The sequence below is a fragment of the Papio anubis genome, chromosome 4 (genome assembly GCF_008728515.1).
Source record: "Papio anubis isolate 15944 chromosome 4, Panubis1.0, whole genome shotgun sequence".
NCBI classification, from domain to species: domain Eukaryota; kingdom Metazoa; phylum Chordata; class Mammalia; order Primates; family Cercopithecidae; genus Papio; species Papio anubis.
The window spans coordinates 29,114,551-29,134,368 of record NC_044979.1 but is presented as its reverse complement, the minus strand read 5'-3'; the positions used below and the strand labels follow the sequence as shown (position 1 = coordinate 29,134,368).

The 19,818-nt window shown below is 43.7% G+C and overlaps 1 protein-coding gene and 1 pseudogene across 2 annotated transcripts in view; both read left to right on the top strand.

The window, feature by feature from the left end:
• The window catches only part of STRIP2 (striatin interacting protein 2), a 54,716-nt gene that overhangs the window by 23,594 nt on the left and 11,304 nt on the right, over positions 1-19,818 (top strand). For both annotated transcript variants that reach the window (XR_645401.2, XM_021936257.1), the window contains exons 10-18: positions 314-549; positions 811-876; positions 1,615-1,678; positions 2,711-2,782; positions 5,411-5,485; positions 6,812-6,909; positions 7,380-7,506; positions 10,109-10,209; positions 13,405-13,471. Coding sequence is in view for 1 of the 2 variants with exons in the window: in XM_021936257.1 (XP_021791949.1) it covers positions 314-549; positions 811-876; positions 1,615-1,678; positions 2,711-2,782; positions 5,411-5,485; positions 6,812-6,909; positions 7,380-7,506; positions 10,109-10,209; positions 13,405-13,471 (906 nt within the window). In the remaining variant the exon portion in view is untranslated. The remainder of the gene's footprint in view (positions 1-313; positions 550-810; positions 877-1,614; positions 1,679-2,710; positions 2,783-5,410; positions 5,486-6,811; positions 6,910-7,379; positions 7,507-10,108; positions 10,210-13,404; positions 13,472-19,818) is intronic.
• Positions 17,842-19,349, top strand: LOC108585163 (annotated as a pseudogene).

Sequence of the window (19,818 nt, the reverse complement as noted above, 5' to 3'; positions counted from 1 at the left end):
CAGAGCATAATTAGGAAGGAAAGTGCTGGCAAAAAAAGGCATCACTGCTTTCTGAAAGCTAAGTAACTGTGACTTTGGGATTATCTATGCTCTGTTCCCTGGCTAATGGCAGGGTTGCCTGAGAACTTCTTGTTCTGTTATTGGTTCGGGTGGGGACAGTAGGGTTGAGATGGGGAATTGGATGTTTTCACAAGGGCTGTGTTCAGATTCCATGTTCCCTGAAATCTGGAGGTCTGTGGATATGGGGTGGCCTCAGACAAGGATGCCCAGAGTGAGCTCTCTGCACGCCTACCCTCTTTTCTTTCCCCTCCAGCAACTCCTCACTAAGCAGGACAGCCTGGACATCTACAATGAAAGGGATCTCTTCAAGACTGAGGAGCCAGCCACAGAGGAGGAAGAGGAGTCTGCTGGTGATGGAGAACGAACCTTGGATGGAGAGCTAGACCTGCTAGAGCAGGACCCTCTGGTGCCACCTCCACCCTCAGAGGCATCCCTCTCTGCTGAGCGGGTGACTTTTCCCAAGGGCCTGCCCTGGGCCCCAAAGGTCAGGTAGGTTTAATAGCATCAGGGACCCCTATGCTTTGGGGTTTCAGTCTCTAAAGGCCCAAGATGGAGTAGTCTATGTATTCAAGGCTCGTTAAGTTGGTCTGGCAGTCAGAACTCCTGGGTTTGAAATTCCTTCTGTTGATTGCTGCCTTTTTCCACCGCTCCAGTCCTCTGATTGGAGGGGTAGGAGCCTGGAAAGTTTCTCTCTCTCAAAGTTTGCTTTTCTTCCCTTCTCTGGGATTGGTCTTTCCACCATCTTCTCAGACAGAAGGACATTGAGCACTTCTTGGAGATGAGCAGGAACAAGTTCATCGGATTCACCCTGGGGCAGTAAGTGACTGGTTGGAACTGGCTATAGAGTGGTTCCTAGGGGGCCAGAGGAGCAGGTAGCTTGGAATGAGGGATGGTGCGTGGTAGTCATAATGTAACCTAGAGCCCCTAGGCCATGGACAACTCCCAGTGACTACTTTGGGTTCTTTCTATGGATTTTTTTTTTCCTTGAGTTTCTTCCACTTTTCCTCAAAGAACTTTTGTGTTTTTTGCCAACTGTAGGACTTTGAGCAACAAGTCCTTTCTCTTTTGGGCCTTAATTTTTTCCTGAGGTTATTGAGTTAGATGGTTTCTATGGGCCCTTCCTGCTCTAATGGGCTAAAATTCTGTGAAGAAGAGACATGGTTAGAACGGATCCAATCTTCCCCCATTTCCCCATCTTCATGAATCCTTCCCACTGACCTCTTGAAAATTGAGTCTTTATTAGTGGAGTTTCACAGTCAAGATGTCATTGGGCTATACTCCTTTTAAGTAGGAATCTACCACTCCCACACCAAGTGAGTACCCAAAAGACTATAAAAGTCTCCTGATTTCCAGGAACATTTCTGTGTGCTATTATTATTTTTGTGTCCTGAAGCACTGATGTGGGATCTACAAGCTTGCAGAGAAAGGTCTAGGGTACTGGGGGTAGATGTTGTTGAAAGTAGCATGGTCCGTGTGACTCTAGGGGGATATTGAGGTATCAGTAGTTCTCTGTACTTTGGAAGCTTATGATCTGGTATGTCTGGCCTTTTACAGGGACACAGATACATTGGTTGGATTACCCAGGCCCATCCATGAGAGTGTGAAGACCCTAAAGCAGGTGACCAGGGTGGGCTCTCAGTCTTCAGGGATAGGGAGCCATCAAAGCAGGTCAGATTACCAGGCTCCTGGATACTGGGTGGGGCTTTTTTTTTTTTTTTTTTTTTTGGAGACAGAGTCTTGCTCTGTCCCCCAGGCTGGAGTGCAGTGGCGCGATCTCAGCTCACTGCAAGCTCCGCCTCCCGGGTTCACACCATTCTCCTGCCTCAGCCTCCCTAGTAGCTGGGACTACAGGCACCCGCCACCTCGCCCGGCTAATTTTTTGTATATTTAGTAGAGATGGGGTTTCACTGTGTTAGCCAGGATGGTCTCGATCTCCTGACCTTGTGATCTGCCCGCCTCAGCCTCCCAAAGTGCTGGGATTACAGGCGTGAGCCACCGCGCCCAGCCCGGGTGGGGCTTTTATACCAGACTCTTTCTGGACCTTCTGTATTCCCCCTGCAGTCCTTTGGCCGGTTAGGAAAACTTAGGTCTCTCTTTACTTACTCAGTTTCCCATATTCAGGTAGATTTTAAAATTCTCCTTTCTTCCTCTCATTTCTTTTTCCTCTTCCCATTCTTCTCTCTCTCTTCCCATTCCTTGCTTCTTTTCCTTTCACTTCTCTCTCTCCATAAGTCCACTGACTTCCAAAGGCCCAGGATTGAATAGGAGCCTGCTCTATATCCATTGTATGCATGGAGTCATCACTCCGTGCATACATGCACACGCATCAAAACTCTTAGGGCAGTGGTCCAGGGGCAGGGGCCTGTTTCTGGCTTCCCCTTCCACTTTGTTTGAAGATAAATGCTTACGTATTTGCTGCTCTTCCGCGAATGTAGAAACAGAATAAACAGAAGCACTGTGCACAAAGCACTTTGACTGGTGCTGATAATGTGGAGGTGATTAAGACTCCTGCCTTGAAAGAGTTCATGTCTATGTGGGGTGACAAACGCATAAGCAGAACATTTCCTTGCTTTTGGGGAATTTAAGTAAGAGATTGGTACACATGTGAATGAGCCCTCAGCCCTTGTTGATGTCTTCTTATCTTTGTCAGCACAAGTATATCTCCATCGCAGATGTGCAGATCAAGAATGAAGAGGAGCTGGAGAAGTGCCCTATGTCTTTGGTGAGCCAAGGAGGTCCTGCACAGGAGAAGAGTAGAAGAAAATCTGTCTTCAGTGTTGTCACAGAGCATGTGTGCATGCATTCATTTCAGCATATTAGGCTCTAACTGTGTTCCAGGCAAGACAAGGTCCCTACTTTCATGATATATTGAAGTTGAGGAAGAAAGATAAAAAACAAAAAGTTAAGTAAACCAAACTATCAAAGAATGGTAAATACAATGAAGAAAATTTAAACAGGATAACATGAAAGAAGCATTGGTAAACTACTAAGATTGGGCAGCCAGTAGGTAGACCTCTGAGAAGGTGACATTTAAGCCAAGATCTGAGGGACAGGGAGCCAGCCATAGGAACATCAGAGGAAAGAGCATTCCAAACAGAGAGAACAGCCTTAGCAAGGGGAAAGCAGGTTTAGAGTGTCAGAGGTAGTGAAAGAAGGCTGTTGTGGCTAGAACACAGGGCCGAGGGCCGGGATCCTACAGATAGAGTCAGAGAGGTGGCCTAAGGCGACTTTGCCAAGGGCCTGTAAGCAAAAGTAGAGAGCTTGAAGTAGACTCACAGTCAAAGGGAAGGAAGCCTTTGGAGATTTTAAGCAGGGGAGTGATATGATCTGATTTATGTTTCTAAAAACATTAGCTTCTGTGTAAAGATTGGACCAGAAAAGTGTAGACCCACTCCAGGGAGATTAGTTAGGAAACCCTTGAAATAGTCAAGGTGAGAGATGATGCCGACCTGGATTTGGAGATGTAGCTGACAAGACTTGCAGTGCATTTAGATGTGGTTAGAGAGGCAAAGAAATGAATCAAGAATAAGTACCATTTGCTAGGATGTGGGGGGAATATCAAGAGTTCTGTTTTGGTCATACTAAGTTTTAGATGCCCATTAGATACCCATGTGGAGCTGCAGGCAATTGGAAATACAAGTCTAAAATTCTAGGGAGAGGGCTGACTTTGAGAAATAAATTTGGAAGTTGTTTGTAACACTTAATAGGCAGTGTTAAAGGCCATAGAACTGACTGAGATAACCCAGGGAGGGAGTAGAGACAGAAGAGAATGGAAGGCAGGACAAAGTCCTGGGGCACACCAGTATGTTGAGGTGGGCATGTGTCAGGAAAGGAGCCAGAAGAGTACGAAAGACAGTGAAGTGGCTGGAAATCCAGGAGATTATGATATCATAAAAGCTAAGAAAGTCTTTCAAGAAAAAAGGAGTGATCTGCTGGGTAAAATGCTACTAATAAGTGGCATTATGGTAAGAACCAAGGTGCCCATTGGATTTGGCAACATGAAGATAATGACCTTGATAAGAGCAACTCTAAGTGAAGTAGTGGGACTGAAAGCCTAATTGGTATGTATTGAAGGGAATGTCAAAAAAGGAGGTAGATGATATAAAAGTTTTGTGAAGAGGAGAGAAAGTGGATGGTAGCTGAAGGAGAATGTGAGGTCAAGGGGAGGATGTTTTATAGCTGAGAGATACTAGAACATTTTTTTTGTCCTAAAATAAATGATCCAAGAGGGGATAATTGCAGGACTGAGGCATTCAACAAAGCAAATGGGTGTGGGATCCTGAGCACAAGTAGGAGACTGGCCTTTGTTCGAGCACAGGCGGTTCATCCTTCATGTTAAGAAGGAAGGAATAAGACTCTTTGTAGATGTGGTGTTCAGAAGATGAGTGTGTGCCTGTCTGAGTGCTTCTGTTTTCTCCATGAAGTGTGAGGCAGGATCAGCAACTGTTTAGGCATGGTGGGCAAAGGAGTTGGTTTGAGGAGAGGGAAGATGGTTTGAAATCGGCCTTTTGGAGAGCAGGAAGGCAAACATGCCAGGATTGCCAGGCTCCGCTGAATGTCCATTTAGGACTTACATCCATTTAAGCAGCAGATGAGTTGTGTGGGACAGAAGGAGGCTGGTTATTCTTCCCTGGCTCAGGGTCTCATAGCAGTGAACCCTTGCCCTGTAATAGAGAGACCCTGTAGGAGGAAGGAAACTGCATTGGTCAAAGATGACAGTGGCCTGAGCAGCCTATTGGGTCCCTGAGGCCCCAGCCTCCTCACTCTGATAAAAGGCTTAGTTAATGTCATCAATAGGACAGAGATAGTTGTATATGAGGGGGCTGGTCAGAAAGGAGAAAGTGATGTAGGGGTGAATGAAGAGGGGAAGAAAATCATTTCCATCCACTTAAAAGCTTCTTTGCTGATATTCCTTCCTGTTTCACCAGGCCATATGTTACCCAACTTCCTTTTAAACCCTCACTATTGAGCCTCACTATTAACCCTCCCTGGGTTATCTCAGTCAGTTCTATGGCCTTTAACACTGCCTATAAGTGTTACAGAATGTTCTAGAGTTCTCAGCCTCAGGTCAACACTATAGGAAGTGCTTCTGTAGCATCTGTTCCAGTTTCCCAGGTCCTGAGAGGTCATCCAGGCCAACCTGATGGTCCTATTGAAGAGAAAACTAGGACTCAGAGAAGGAATGTGACTTATCCAAGGTCATGCAGTGAGTCATTAACACAGCTAGGGTAGAAACCTAGATCTGACTCCCAGCTTAGTGCTCTTTTCAGGTCACTCCTCACAACCAAGAAAATAAAGCCTTTGGTCACCTGGAAAGTGGTATTGGCAAACCATGTATTTCTTGCCATAGGGGGAAGAGGTGGTACCAGAGACGCCGTGTGAAATCCTCTACCAGGGAATGCTGTACAGCCTCCCTCAGTATATGGTAAGGAGATGGTTAGGCCAGAGCTGCCCTTCTCTGCTACAAGGAACAGACAGCTAAAAACCATTTCAAGCGGACCTGTCCAACACTTGAACTTGTTTTCTGAGCCTTTGTGCCTTTGGCAAGGCATTCTCTGACACGTGAAAATTCTGAGCTTTCCTCAGTGCTCCTCTGATGGTGCTGTTCTCCCTAGTCCTTCTTTGGGAAGGGTGGGGAATAAGTTGGGGTCTCTACAGGATACACTGGGGACCCACCCTCCTCCGAGATAAGTACTGTAGTCCCTCTGAGATCTGCTGTGGTCTGTCATGTACTAGATAGCCTCAGGCTGGGAGTGGGGAAGATACCAATGGTTCGGGTTAGAGGAAAGAAAAGAGTGGGAGAAGTTGGGCTTATGCCTCCTACCTTATTTCTACACACTGTCCCTCTCACTCTGTTCCTTCCATCCTCCCCTTTGAAAAGAACAGTCTTTTTTTTTTTTAAGTGGAGTCTCACTCTGTCGCCCAGACTGGAGTGCCAGTGGTGCGATCTCGGCCCACTGCAACCTCCACCTCCCAGGATCAAGTGATTCTCCTGCCTTAGCCTCCCGAATAGCTGGGATTACAGGCATGCGCCACCACACCAGCTAATTTTTGTATTTTTAGTAGAGACGGGGTTTTACCATGTTGGCCAGGCTGATCTTGAACTTTCGACCTCAAGTGATCTGCCTGTCTTGGCCTCCAAAAGTGCTGGGATTACAGGCATCAGCCACCATGCCAGGCCCTGGAAAGAACAGTCTTGAAGCAGAACAGCCAATGCGCTCCCTCTGGCTTTCTCCTTAGCCTCACAGGCAGGCCTCTCAGGACTGGGCACCTGTTTGCTCTTCTGGACGCTGGGGAGATATGGTCATTGAGGGAAGAACTTGGAGAATGGCTTTAAAACACTTTTTATAGGGCAGTTAGGGTGCAGAAGAATCACTCCCTTGCTGAGTGGATTTGACAGTGGTGAATTTCTTTTTTTTTTTTTTTTTTTTTTTTGAGACGGAGTCTTGCTCTGTCGCCCAGGCTGGAGTGCAGTGGCCGGATCTCAGCTCACTGCAAGCTCCGCCTCCCGGGTTCACGCCATTCTCCGGCCTCAGCCTCCCGAGTAGCTGGGACTACAGGCGCCCGCCACCTCGCCCGGCTAGTTTTTTGTATTTCTTAATAGAGACGGGGTTTCACCCTGTTAGCCAGGATGGTCTCGATCTCCTGACCTCGTGATCCGCCCGTCTCGGCCTCCCAAAGTGCTGGGATTACAGGCTTGTGCCACCACGCCCGGCCAACAGTGGTGAATTTCTTTATTTCTACTTCCCAGATCGCTCTGCTTAAGATTCTGCTGGCTGCAGCTCCCACCTCCAAGGCTAAGACAGACTCTATCAATATCCTGGCAGATGTCCTACCTGAGGAGATGCCGTGAGTGCTTCAACGGGGGCAGCTGCTGGATACTAGCTGTCTTGTCTGCAGGCTCTCTCTAGTCCCCACTCACCTTGTTAACACTTACAGAGATTGTCTCCAAAGAGATCTCCTCCTCTCTGCCCACCAGTACTCCCTTCCCCCTTCAGGGCTTTCTGCTTTGCTCTTTTTAGCTCAAAACTCAGGATCTGGAGGGTGACACCAGTGTCAGCGACTGGCTGCCCAGGTATTTGGGTGAACATTGCCAAGGGATGAGCTTGCCAAAAGAGAGATAGAAACAAAGAACTCAATGGAGCATTTCTTCAGACAGGCTCATAAGTGGGAACTCTGGAGGTTTCCCTGGCACAGAAGTTCAAGTTTCCCAAGTTCTGGCTCTCTTGTGTATATTATATCACACCCAAATACCTGGATCCCTGCAGGGCTCCCTTTAAGGCCACTTTCTGCGCTAATACCTTCTCTCGCCATTGTAGCATCACTGTTCTCCAGAGCATGAAGCTGGGCATCGATGTGAACAGGCACAAGGAGATTATTGTAAAGAGTATCTCTACCCTGCTTCTGCTACTCCTCAAACACTTCAAACTCAACCATATTTACCAGGTGAGCAGCTAGGAGCACTTCTCCACAGGTCTTGGGTGTTTCCCAGGCCCGATCTCTCAAAGGAAGGGTGCGAGGGCCCTTTTAGTTCTGATGAGCATCTTCCAGCCTTTTCTTTGTTCTCCCTCAGGGAATCCAGACACCCACTGCATGAGTTTGGGATAGGGTTATGGAGTGGGAACTGTCCTAGAAAGGTGCAGATGTCTGTGTCCCTTGTAAGTTATCCCAGGGTTGTGGGTAGGAATCTCTAGCTTCTCAGGAATATGCCCAGCCAGTTTTTAAAACAATGCAAGAGAGAATGTAAGCATTTCACAAAAATGGGGGGGAAGGTATATTGACCATAGTTTTCTATATGTGAAGCACTTTTCCAACATTTGAGATATAATTCTGAGAATAAGGCACAGTTCTGGCTCTTCAAGGCCTTGAAATCTTATAAAGGATACAGATACATAAGTAGCCAATTATAGAGAGATAAGTGTGCTGATACCGATAAGCACTGGTTGCTATGGAAACACCTAATCCACCTTGAGATGGAGAAGAAATGACTTCTAACCTCAGTCCTAAAAAAACAGATGTTAGCCAGGATATGGGAATTGTTAGGGAAGGAGGACAGGAGGCATTTCAAGCAAAAAAGCTGATATGCAAAACTCCAGAGGGGGAAGAGACAGAGCATAGTACCTTTAAAAACCGTTATTAAATGTTGCTGGAGTTCTGCCTGGGGTGGGGAAAGATGGGCGTGGTCTGGTGACACATGAAGCTGGAGGAATCGGCAGGGAGCATATCATAATCTATATGCTAGCACACAATTACTGAGCACCTATCCTGTGCCTAGCACCCTGTTAAGCTTGTCTAGGTCCTCATTTAATTCTCTACACCCTATGAAGTAGTCTTATTTAATACCTCTTTTATAGATGACGAAATCAAAGCTAAGAAAAGTTAAGAAGCTGCTTTCCCATAAAACATTGTTTGCTATGCTAAGGAGATTGGACTTGGTTTCATGGGCATTGCCAAGATATAGGGACAAGGTGGGGACAGCAAATGGATGCTGTCTGTGAGGAGACCATGGAGAAAAGAGGAATGCTTCTCATTCTTGCCCAGAGGCTCTACCCCATTTTCCTCCTATGAAGTCAGAATCAAGCTTGCTGGTAGAAAAGCAGGTCCTCAGAGTACAGAGAGGCTTCTGCAGGGTCTATGTCCATGGCCTTATCAACCAGAGTATTTCCACTTTCATGCATTCGAAGACATCATTGGGTGTGTTTGGTTGCCCTGAGTGCTCCCACTTTTGCCAGTGTTTGCTGAGCAGCAGCAGGGCTGGGAGGAGTAGGGGTAGGTAGGAGATAGTGTTTCTAGTGAAAAGAGAACAGAGAACTGTGGATGTGTGTTTACTTCTGCTTTTCTTGGTGGGAAGCGTGTGGATTCACAGCCAGACAGGTGGATGGCTTGATGGGCCTTGCCAGTGTGTGTCAGTGAATCCTGACAGGGCCACAGGCACATCTCAAACTGAAAAAAGTTTTCCATCAGATGATACTGGATATGTGTTGGCTCTTTTGTCTGGGGCTTTGGAAAATACCCTGGATTTTACGAATAAAATAAATAACTTTCCAGGGAGAAAATATTGAACAGAAGAGGGAAGTGGTCTTGGCATAAGCTGACTCCACTGCTCTAACTACATACCCAGGGCCATAAGGCAGCTTAGCTTGCTGCTTGGCTACTTGTTGGCGATCAGAGAGCTGAGGATTTAAAACATCACAGTTCTCTGCTTTCTCAACCCCATTTCTATACTAGAATACTAGGTTCTGGATCTGGAGATAAACTGTGTTTGACGCTCCTTAGTGTGTCATGGGTAACATAACCCCCATGACACTGCTCTTATGGCAACTTGCCCCACTAGGTTGTCCTGTATACAAACCACATCTGGATTTGGGAGAGCAGAATGGAGTCTCCACATTCTGGTATTTGGCCTATCAAAGACACCTTAGACTTCTCAATGCAGTATCTGTTGGCTGAAGGGCTCTTGTTCATTCATTCATTAAAATATTTACTAATATTCTTTTCCCCCTCACCCCATACTCCAAGCAGCCAGTATACTTACTGATATTCTAAATACTAAGGATAATATGGTATATCAGACATACTGGAGTTGGAGCCCAGTGGTCCATTTGGTTATTATGTGCTGTCACCATCCTGACTGAGTGATGCCAGGAGTAAGCTGCAGCTGTCCCTGCTATATCAATCACAGTTGAAACATTATGAGCCAGAGGTTTGGCATGGAAAACAACTCCCTCAGGGAGCCTTCCCTTCCTTTTGGGCTTAGGAACAAATCTCACAGCAATTCTTTCTATGTTTTGGAGTGAGATTTTATTTTCTGGTTTCTTTTTTTTGTGCTTGTGACATATACTGCAGATTATCCCCCTCCATGTAGGATGGGCTGGGTGAAGATGATTCTTCCCATTTCCCAGACAGGAAGACTGATAACACAAGTGGATAGTAGATAGTAGATATTCTCAGGAATGGGTATTAGATTTGTACTTCCTCTCTTTTTCTCAAACATATTTTCCATTCTCCTGCAAATAAGCAGCCCTTTCTGCTTTGATTTTTAATTCAGTTTGAATATGTATCGCAACATTTGGTATTTGCCAACTGCATCCCCTTGATCCTGAAGTTCTTCAATCAAAATATCTTGTCATACATCACTGCCAAAAACAGGTATGAACTCTGGACAGGTTTATTTCAAGGGGCTATTTTGGGGTGGTTGAGAAAATTACATCATCTCCGAGCCTTTCAGTTTTCCTGGTGTCCCTAGTCCCTCCTGTCTTAGAGCTGTCACGTTAAATTTAATTTTCTTGAAGTGTTAGCTGATGGAGTGTATGGTTTGCCTTCTTTAGGGAGGTATTTGTATTTTAATAGTTTTAAACACTGAAAAATGTCATGACTTAAATGAAGTGGCAGTGATGAATTTTTAGCTCTGTCAGGTGGATCCAGGGGTTGTTTTTTGTGAAACAACTTGCTTATCTGGCCAGGCCTTATTTTAGTATAAATCATAAGTTGGAGCAATTGGAACAGTTATGCTGTTTTGTAAACTGTAATGCATTATACAAAATTTATAACTGAAGGTACGTAATAGAATTTACTGGGGTACGTCAATTTGTAGTTTAAAAAAATAAGGTATTTCGCATTCATTATTTAATCTCCTCAGCAATGCTAAGAGTTGTTATACATTTTATTCTCATTTTGCCAATTAGGAAACAAATTCAGAGATATTAACAAAATTAACAAGCTGGTGAGACCCCTGAAGTAAACATCAGAGACAGGATCAGAACACAGGCTTCCCTGTGAATACAAATTGCTTTCCATTCGTCCAGCCAAGCAGGGACTTGGGGATTACAGAATAGATCCTTGTTCCTTAATATTCTACTTTCACAAGAACTGGAAATATGTTAATCAGTAGAGTTTACCAGAGGCAAAATTCCTAAAGTAGAAGTAAGAGGGCTAATCTCATAGTTGGGGTGACTAGAGATATTGCCACACTAGTCTGTCAGTACTGCCTGAAATTCCACCATGGAGAAGGAGCCTACTTATATGTAGCTTAAAACACACACACACACCCCCTATGGAACCTGAAGTCATGAGACCTGGATTCATGACCTGGATCTGCCACTTGCTAGTTATGTAATCTCAAGCAAGACACTGTTTCTCTGAACCACAGTATTTTCATCTTTAAGAATACCTTTTCTGACTCTATCATAGAAATGTTGTAAGCATTGGTTAATATTAGCATATGCAAGATTGCTTTAAACACTGTCCCTTGAGGGTAAGCATTGGAGGATGGGTTTTTCCTAATGATATGGAGACCTGTGCACTAACCCCTTTAAAATGGGCACTTCAGATGTGCTACTTGAGTTACCAGGGAAAATGAAGTACAGGTCAGGCTGTATCAGGGTCAGAGCTGCAAGCAGGCACCTCTGTGTATCAGTCAACGCTCTGGGTTAAAAGTAACCAAAGCTAGCTGGACTAGACTCATGCAGAATAGTGACTTTGTAAGAATGAAATGACGTGTGTCATCTTGAGGAACCTAGGACAGCAATGCAGCTCTGGACCTCAGGGTTGGTCTGTAGTGTGGGGAGCCCAGAAAGCCTTCCACTTCTATCTGTAAGACACCAGGCCTCTGTATTTGCACTCCAGTTTCCTCTCTCACTGACAAATGTATCAGACTGCGTTGTTTGCTTCTCAGGCCGCATAGTGAAATATGTCTATATGAGCTGAACATGCCCCACCTCAGAGACTGAATTGACTCTCCAATCCCTATTCCAGATTCCCTAGGTTCACCCCTAAATCAACTGTGGCTAGGGGAGTGGTATACAGAAACTTAATGTTCCTTCTGCACCCATGGACCTAGAATGGGGGGGACAGACAATTCAATAGATATCCATTTGGTTCAATTTGAAGTTGGAAGAGTGGTAGCAACAGACTACACCTTTTGCTAAGGTTGGCCTGAACAAGATGATCCTCTTATGCATGAACTGTAAGTTTTACTTTTGAATGATCTCTGAGAACTTGGAGATCACAACTCATTATTGCAGAATTTTCTCATGGATCTTACAATCTAGATGTTCTAGATACTTGTAAATTAATTTTATGCCCCCTTAGGCTAGATTTCAGTTCACTAAGAGAAAGGAACAAATCCATCTTTGATTTCCCACCCCCATTTCCTGGTCGCCAGCACCTACTTTGCCATAGGGCTTCGTCAGTAGGAGGTGGGTGGATAGGTGAATGAGCCAACCAAGAATGTTCATCCTAATGGAGCAGTACAGAACTGGCAACCCTGGGAAAATCTGATAGAGTAAATCAAGATGATGAACAACATTACAGGTAGTTTGACACAGTCCTGTCCCAAGCTGACTCTTCTTCTCTCCTACCCTGGTCCCCCAGGTTATCTTTGTCTGAGTTTCTTGGACAAAGGTAAACATTTCTGGCCAAATAAATTGTTGCCTTTTGCTTGTATAGAAATTTTGACTTTTGAAATGTAGAGACAGGTTCATTATAGCAGTGTGAACTCGTCTTTATAGCCACTGCTTTACCAACATCCTTTATTCATTTCCAACTGCACTAGTTCAGATAGATTGGTGTTCAAAACCTCATGGAATGTCAGAACCAGAAGGAGCATTAGAGATTAGCTAGTCCAGATTCTGTGTTGTGTCAATGAAGAAGGGAGAAGAGGAAAGAGAGAGCTGTCATTTATTTTGTAACTATGTCCTTGTCATAATGCAATGCCTTATTTCTCCTCCTAACTCATGCCTGCTTCCCTGGGCTCACCACAGAGCTGTAACTTGCAGTCCCCCACTGTCAGCTATTATCATTCTTGAGTTCCTAGATTAGCCTTTCTATAGGAAGCTGCCCCTGTCTCAAGCTTCCTTTAGGAGTGGCTTCTGTAATCATTCCCCAGAGCTCCCAGCTTTCAGAAAGATCTGGTGAGAGACACGGGAGGATCATTTCATCCTCACATCCTCAGATTGTTATCCAGTGGAATGGGTTTGGACCATGTCTGTGGGAGCAGTTATATTCACACATACAGTTAAATGCAGAAACACAAATGCACTTAAGTTTACGTATTCCTTTAAAGAAGCAAGGAGTGCTAAGAAAAGAGGCTCTCTTTCTGCTCTCTTTTGCATCTACCAGATGGGGGCCAGCCTCAAAGAACTCATTGGTTCCTCTCATGATAGGAAAGGAGACTGGAGCTAGAGTTGCCTGGCACCAGAGCCCTCAGTTTCAGCTGAGGTCACTAAGCAATTTGGGAACTGGATAGGGGCTGCTGGAGAGAAATAACTCCTGCCCTTTTCAGATACAGCCAATTCCTGCTGTTGCCATTTACCTAAAGCCTGTCCTTATCTCTGCATCTTACAGCATCTCAGTCCTGGATTACCCTTGCTGCACCATCCAGGATTTGCCAGAGCTTACTACTGAAAGTCTGGTAAGCAGATGGGGATTTGGTAGCCTTTGAAATTGCTAGGTGGTACAGGTTGGCATTTGCTCTTTCATTTCTTCTCCAACCCCTTAATGCCCTGGTTTGAGAGTCTTAGATCAATGAAGGTATATTGGCAAGAGCACAGATGCAGCAGGGGTTTAGAGTTGCTGACCCAGTTGAGAAAGATCTGGAAAAGCTTAGCCTAGCATTTTTCAGAGAAGAGGAAACAGCCAGTGAAGAACACCAAGGAGGAGAGGGAATTTAGAAACATAATGGGACTGAAATTGAGTGTGAATATCTATGCTAAATGCAGGAGAATCTCTTCTGGTCTAGCTCAAATAATTATCTGTCTTCTTTCTGCTGTGCTACAGGGAGTTCACTTCTTATTTTCATATAGGTTATAAACCTAGCAATGTGTACCTGAGAAAATACTTGTCTAAGTCTCTCGGAGGCAAAAGTCTGTATAGCCACAAAAGGATTGCCCAGAAAGTTTCTCATCTTGAAAACAGCTCTAGGCAAATCAGAAAAGTCACTCACAGTTATTCTCAATTCCATGAAACTGACTGAACAACAGCCATACTGAAGATGAGGTACCTACCTCATCATGTATTGCCACAGCTCCTTAGATATGCCACAATCCATACCTCCAGCCTGTTGCATTGTAATTATGCATTTGTGTCTGTTTCTCAATTTGACTGTAGAATCCTTGAAGGAAGAGATAGTATCATCATTTTTATATCCTTAGAGTCTAGCACCTTGTCTGGTACATTGAAGAGCTCGATAAATGTTAAATGATTGAATCATTTAACCAATGTAGTAACCGATGGTTACTACAACCCTTTGTCCTCCAATTGTAATTCTTGCAAAATGTTGAGTCAGAAAAGTATATTATGCAAAAATAGAAGGACAACCTCTGTGGTACAAGTTTTATAGAACCATAGGATTCTTGGCTGGAGGGGACTTACGAGGGGGCTTAAGAGCCATTTGATCCAACCCCCTTATTTCGAAGATGAGAAACCTGAAGGCCCAGTGACTTGTCATGGTTTACTCCTCGTAGGTGACAGAGCCTGAATTAGACATGAGTCAAAAGACCCATGTCCTGAGACACCAACCTGGCACCGTTTTTTACCACTGGGATAGAGAGATTACCTGGTCTTATTTAGACATGGCCTCAGCAGCCAAAGGAGTTGGAAGCTTTTTATTCCTACAGAGAAGTAATAAATCTTCTAACCTTCTTTATGTTATTTATGATGCTAGTCAGTCTTTTATCAAATTTTTTATTAAAAAAATTTTTTTACCCACACTACACAGATGTAGCTATTCAATCATTAAAACTACTCTATGAGGTTGTATTACTATTTTGTAGATGGAGAAGTTAAATAGCTACCAGTTGAAAGTGGAAGTCAGGGTAGAAAGACATGCATCCCCTGCCATTCAGAGTTGGAATGAAGAATACGTTTTCCACAGAAACAGTGGTACACAGTAGCATTAAAATTCTGCTATTAGTAGGACGTTTCAGAAGATAAAGTCAACTTTTATGGCCTGAATTTATTTCTTCCTATAATGTGTTCTTTATTTTCAATTCCAACCCCATTTGTTCATATATAGGAATTGATAGGAACCACGATTTCACATCTCTCCCAATTGACCTTTGGGATATGTGCATAAAATTATTGAAATGAAGTGAACATAATAATTTATTATGTTTTCTAAGAAGACTTTAGTATTATCCCAGAGTGAAAGCGTATATTTATTCTTCCTAAAAAATAGTCATGCTAAGTATTTTACTCCTTTCTGTGAAGCAATAGTGGCACCTGGTGGTTCCATTTAGTAACCACAGACTTTTTGTTTTGCTTGAATTTTGAATGAACCCAGTCATGGGCTGCAGTAACTGGTGAGTCTATTCCACATAGGTCCTCAGTATGGTTTATCTAAACTTGTGACTTCTATGCTCAGAAAAAGACTAGTGTTCAGATGAGTAAGATATATCTCTTTTTTTCAGGCTTAACAAATGGCAAGCACAGAAAATGTACTGGCTATTTGAATATAAAGGATTTTCTTTTCTTTTCTTTGAGACAGAGTCTTGTTCTGTCACCCAGGCTGGAATGCAGTGGTGCGATCTCAGCTCACTGCAACCTCCACCTCCTGAGTCCAAGTGATTTTCCTGCCTCAGCCTCCCGAGTAGCAGGGACTATAGGCACGTGCCACCATGCCCAGCTAATTTTTGTATTTTTAGTACAGATGGGATTTCATCATGTTGGCCAGGCTGATCTCAAACTCCTGGCCTCAGGTGATCCACCTGCCTCAGCCTCCCAAAGTGCTGGGATTTCAGGCGTGAGCCACCACGAATGGCTATAGGATTTTCTTTAAGTTTTTTTTCTGATATTAAAATAAATATATGTATTGCAGAAAATTGGAGAAACAGAAAAGTATGAGGAAGAAAAATACTCTTATGTCACCTACATATAGCCACTGTTAATATTTTGCTGCAATTATATATATATATTCACTCATATATAAACACATTAACAAAACTAAGACTTTATTTATTTATTTTATTTATTTATTTTTTTTTGAGACGGAGTCTCGCTCTGTCACCCAGGCTGGAGTGCAGTGGCCGGATCTCAGCTCACTGCAAGCCCCGCCTCCCGGGTTCACGCCATTCTCCTGCCTCAGCCTCCCGAGTAGCTGGGACTACAGGCGTCCGCCACATCGCCCGACTAGTTTTTTGTTATTTTTTAGTAGAGACGGGGTTTCACCATGTTAGCCAGGATGGTCTCAATCTCCTGACCTCGTGATCCACCCGTCTCGGCCTCCCAAAGTGCTGGGATTACAGGCTTGAGCCACCGCGCCCGGCCAAAACTAAGACTTTATACATAGATGTTTCATTTGGCAGCAAAATTTAAATGTTCACAATATCATTTTATTAAACATTCTAGAGGACAATTTTTTTCTTCCTTTTTTGAAGGCAAGGTCTTGCTTTGTTACCCAAACTGGAGTGCAGTGCACTCGGCCTGAAGCACAGCCCACTGCAGCCTCAAGCTCCTGGACTGAAGTGATCCTCCCACCTCAGCCTCCCAAGTAGCTGGGTGTAGCTGGGACCACAGGCATGCCACCATGCCAGGCTAATTTATGTAATTTTTGTAGAGACGGGGTCTTTGTTTTGCCCAAGCTGATCTTGAACTCCTGGGCTCAAGCAATCTGCCCTCCTTGGCCTCCCAAATTGCTGGGATTACAGGTGTCAGCCACCACGCCCAGCTGAGGACATAGTTTTGATTTTTTTTTATTATTTATTATTTATTTTTATTTATTCATTTTTGAGATGGAGTCTCACTCTGTCGGCCAGGCTAGAGTGCAGTGGCGCCATCTTGGCTCACTGCAACCTCTGCCTCCCGGGTTCATGCGATTCTTCTGCCTCAGCCTTCCGAGTAGCTGGGATTACAGGCACATGCCACTACACCTGGCTAATTTTTTGTATTTTTAGTAATTTTTTGTTGTACTGTGTTAGCCAGGATGGTCTCAATCTCCTGACCTCATGATCCGCCCTCCTCAGCCTCCCAGAGTGCTGGGATTACAGGCATGAGCCACTACACCTGGCCCAGGGCATAATTTTTAATAGTTACACATAATATTCCACTATTTAGTTTCAAAAAAGATTCTTCTCTGTCATTGACATTTATTTATGTTTTCCTTGTGTAACTCCAAAACAAACATCCTTACATGCGAATCTTTTTTTTTTTTTTTTTTTTGAGACAGGGTCTCGAAGTTGCTCAGGCTGGAGTGCAGTAATGTGATCATAGCTCACTGCAGTCTTGACCTCCCAGGGTCAAATGATCCTTCCATCTCAGCCACCCAAGTAGCTAGGACTACAGGCACACGCCACCATGCTTGGCTAATTTTTAAATTTAAAAAAATTTTTTTTAGAGATACAATCTCCCTAGAGACAGAATCTCCCTATTTTGCCCAGACTGGTCTCAAATTCTTGGGCTCAGTGATCCTCCTGCCTTGGCCTCTCAAAGTGCTGGGATTACAGGTGTAAGCCACTATGCCCAGCTGCACGTGAATCTTTGATTATTTCCTTTAGATTCCTAGAAGTGGAACTATTGGGCTGAAGTAGTCTTTTTTTTTTTTTTTTTTTTTGAGACAGTCACCCAGGCTGGAGTGCAGTGGCACAATCTCTGCTCACCACAGCCTCTGCCTCCCAGGTTCAAGCGATTCTCCTGCCTCAACCTCCCAAGTAGCTGGGATTACAGGTGCGTGCGTGCCATTGCTGCTCAGCTAATTTTTGTATTTTTTAGTGGAGGCAGGGTTTCACCATGTTGGCCAGGCTGGTCTTGAACTCCTGACCACAAATGATCTACCTGCCTTGGCCTCCCAAAGTGCTGGGATTATAGGCTTGAGCCACTGCTGGGCTGAGGTAGTCTTGATTTATATTTTTTCACTTTTCTGAATTTGAACTGAATTCAATTCAACTTTATTTGAAACTCTAAAAAGCATGATGAACATGAAATAAAAGTAGAGCTAATGGCATATTAATTTCTGAAGTATTCCCATTTTGTCAAAACAATTAGCTATAGATAGGCCATCCTCACCAATATACTGAGTAGTTTCCCCTCCCACCTGGTACAGGAAGTTTAAAAATTTGTGTATCTCCAAATGTTGGTATTCATACTCAATCCACTAAGCTAGGAAAAAATTGAAATAAAATTCCAAACTTAAATGAAGGATGGTGAACGTATGTTATGTGGAAGTTAAGTGTGGTCTTTGAAAGGAGATTGCTGGAGAAGGCAGTGGATGTGGACTCAGCTTGTATTTTGCAATGCTTAGCATCTGAATGGTTGTTGAGAGCAGTGGTATGAAATGTAGGCTGTGCAAGGAAATGCTTTGGGGGATGGAAAATATTTTTATATGTATTATACTGATATCTTTTTTACTTTCTATACTTATGTGTACATTCCTACAATGTTATTTAAAACTATGCATTTATGAGTAAACATACATGTATTTCAGAGTTATACTGTAAATGTACCATAAGGCATATATCCATTTTCCATGAGTTATTTATGCAAAGAAAGGACCATGGATAAAAATTTTTTAGCATTATATCAATTTTCCTGTTGGTCACTATTTCTGTAATGGGTTCTTGGGGAGATTAGAATCTCCAGGATGATTTTTCAAACTCACATATCCAGGTATGTTAGTGCCCCTTACTGAAGCACTTGTAGTTTGTTAAAGTTTCCCAAACGATCTTGAATTTTTTTTTCTCCTTCCTCCTTATCCACTTATTTCACTTGAGAACCATTAAGGATCTATGTCCTTAATCTAGCAGTAATTTATCAAAAACCCATATGATAAGAAAATTACTCTATAATGGTGTTGGTAAAGAAAAGACTAAAATAGAAAAAAAATGCCGACAATTGATTGGCTAATGAGGTGGGTGATGCCAGATGCAAGACTGCTGAGCCTACCACAGGAGCAAGAGAGAGGACATGCATTCCATCTTAAGGCATCTATGAGCCCATGTAGACACCATGAGCAAAACTCACCCTCCCGTGTTGAAAAAGTTCATAGACAAGAAGTTATCATTGAAATTAAATGGTGGCAGACATGTCCAAGAATATTGTGGGGATTTGGTCCCTTTATTAATCTTGTGATAGATGAGTGTGTGGAGATGGCAACCAGTGGGCAACAGAACAATATTGGGATAGTGGTAATACAATGAAAGAGTATCATGTTAGAAACCTTGAAACAAGTATAAATGATGGCTGTTCAGCATAGAAATCCATGTCCCCTCTCCAAAGAGCCTGTTTTACTATGATGTAAAAATTAGGTCATGTACATTTTTATATCGGACTTTTTTTTTTTTTTTTGAGACGGAGTCTCGCTCTGTTGCCAGGCTGGAGTGCAGTGGCGCGGTCTCGGCTCACTGCAACCTCCACCTCCTGGGTTCAAGCGATTCTCCTGCTTCAGCTTCCCAAGTAACTGGGATTACAGGCACTCGCCACCACACCCGGCTAATTTTTGTATTTTTAGTAGAGATGGGGTTTCACCATGTTGGCCAGGCTGGTCTTGACCTCCTGACCTTGTGATTCACCCACCTCGGCCTCCCAAAGTGCTGGGAAAATTACGAAATATGAAAATTAGCTGGGTGTGGTGGCAGGCATCTGTAATCCCAGTTACTTGGGAGGCTGAGGCAGGAGAATCACTTGAACCTGGGAGGCAGAGGTTGCAGTGAGCAGAGATCGCACCATTGCATTCCAACCTGGGCAACAGGAGCGACACTCTGTCTCCAAAAAAAAAAAAAAAATTTGTTAGATAAACTTGTAATAGTCAAAAAAAGAAAGTTTAAAATA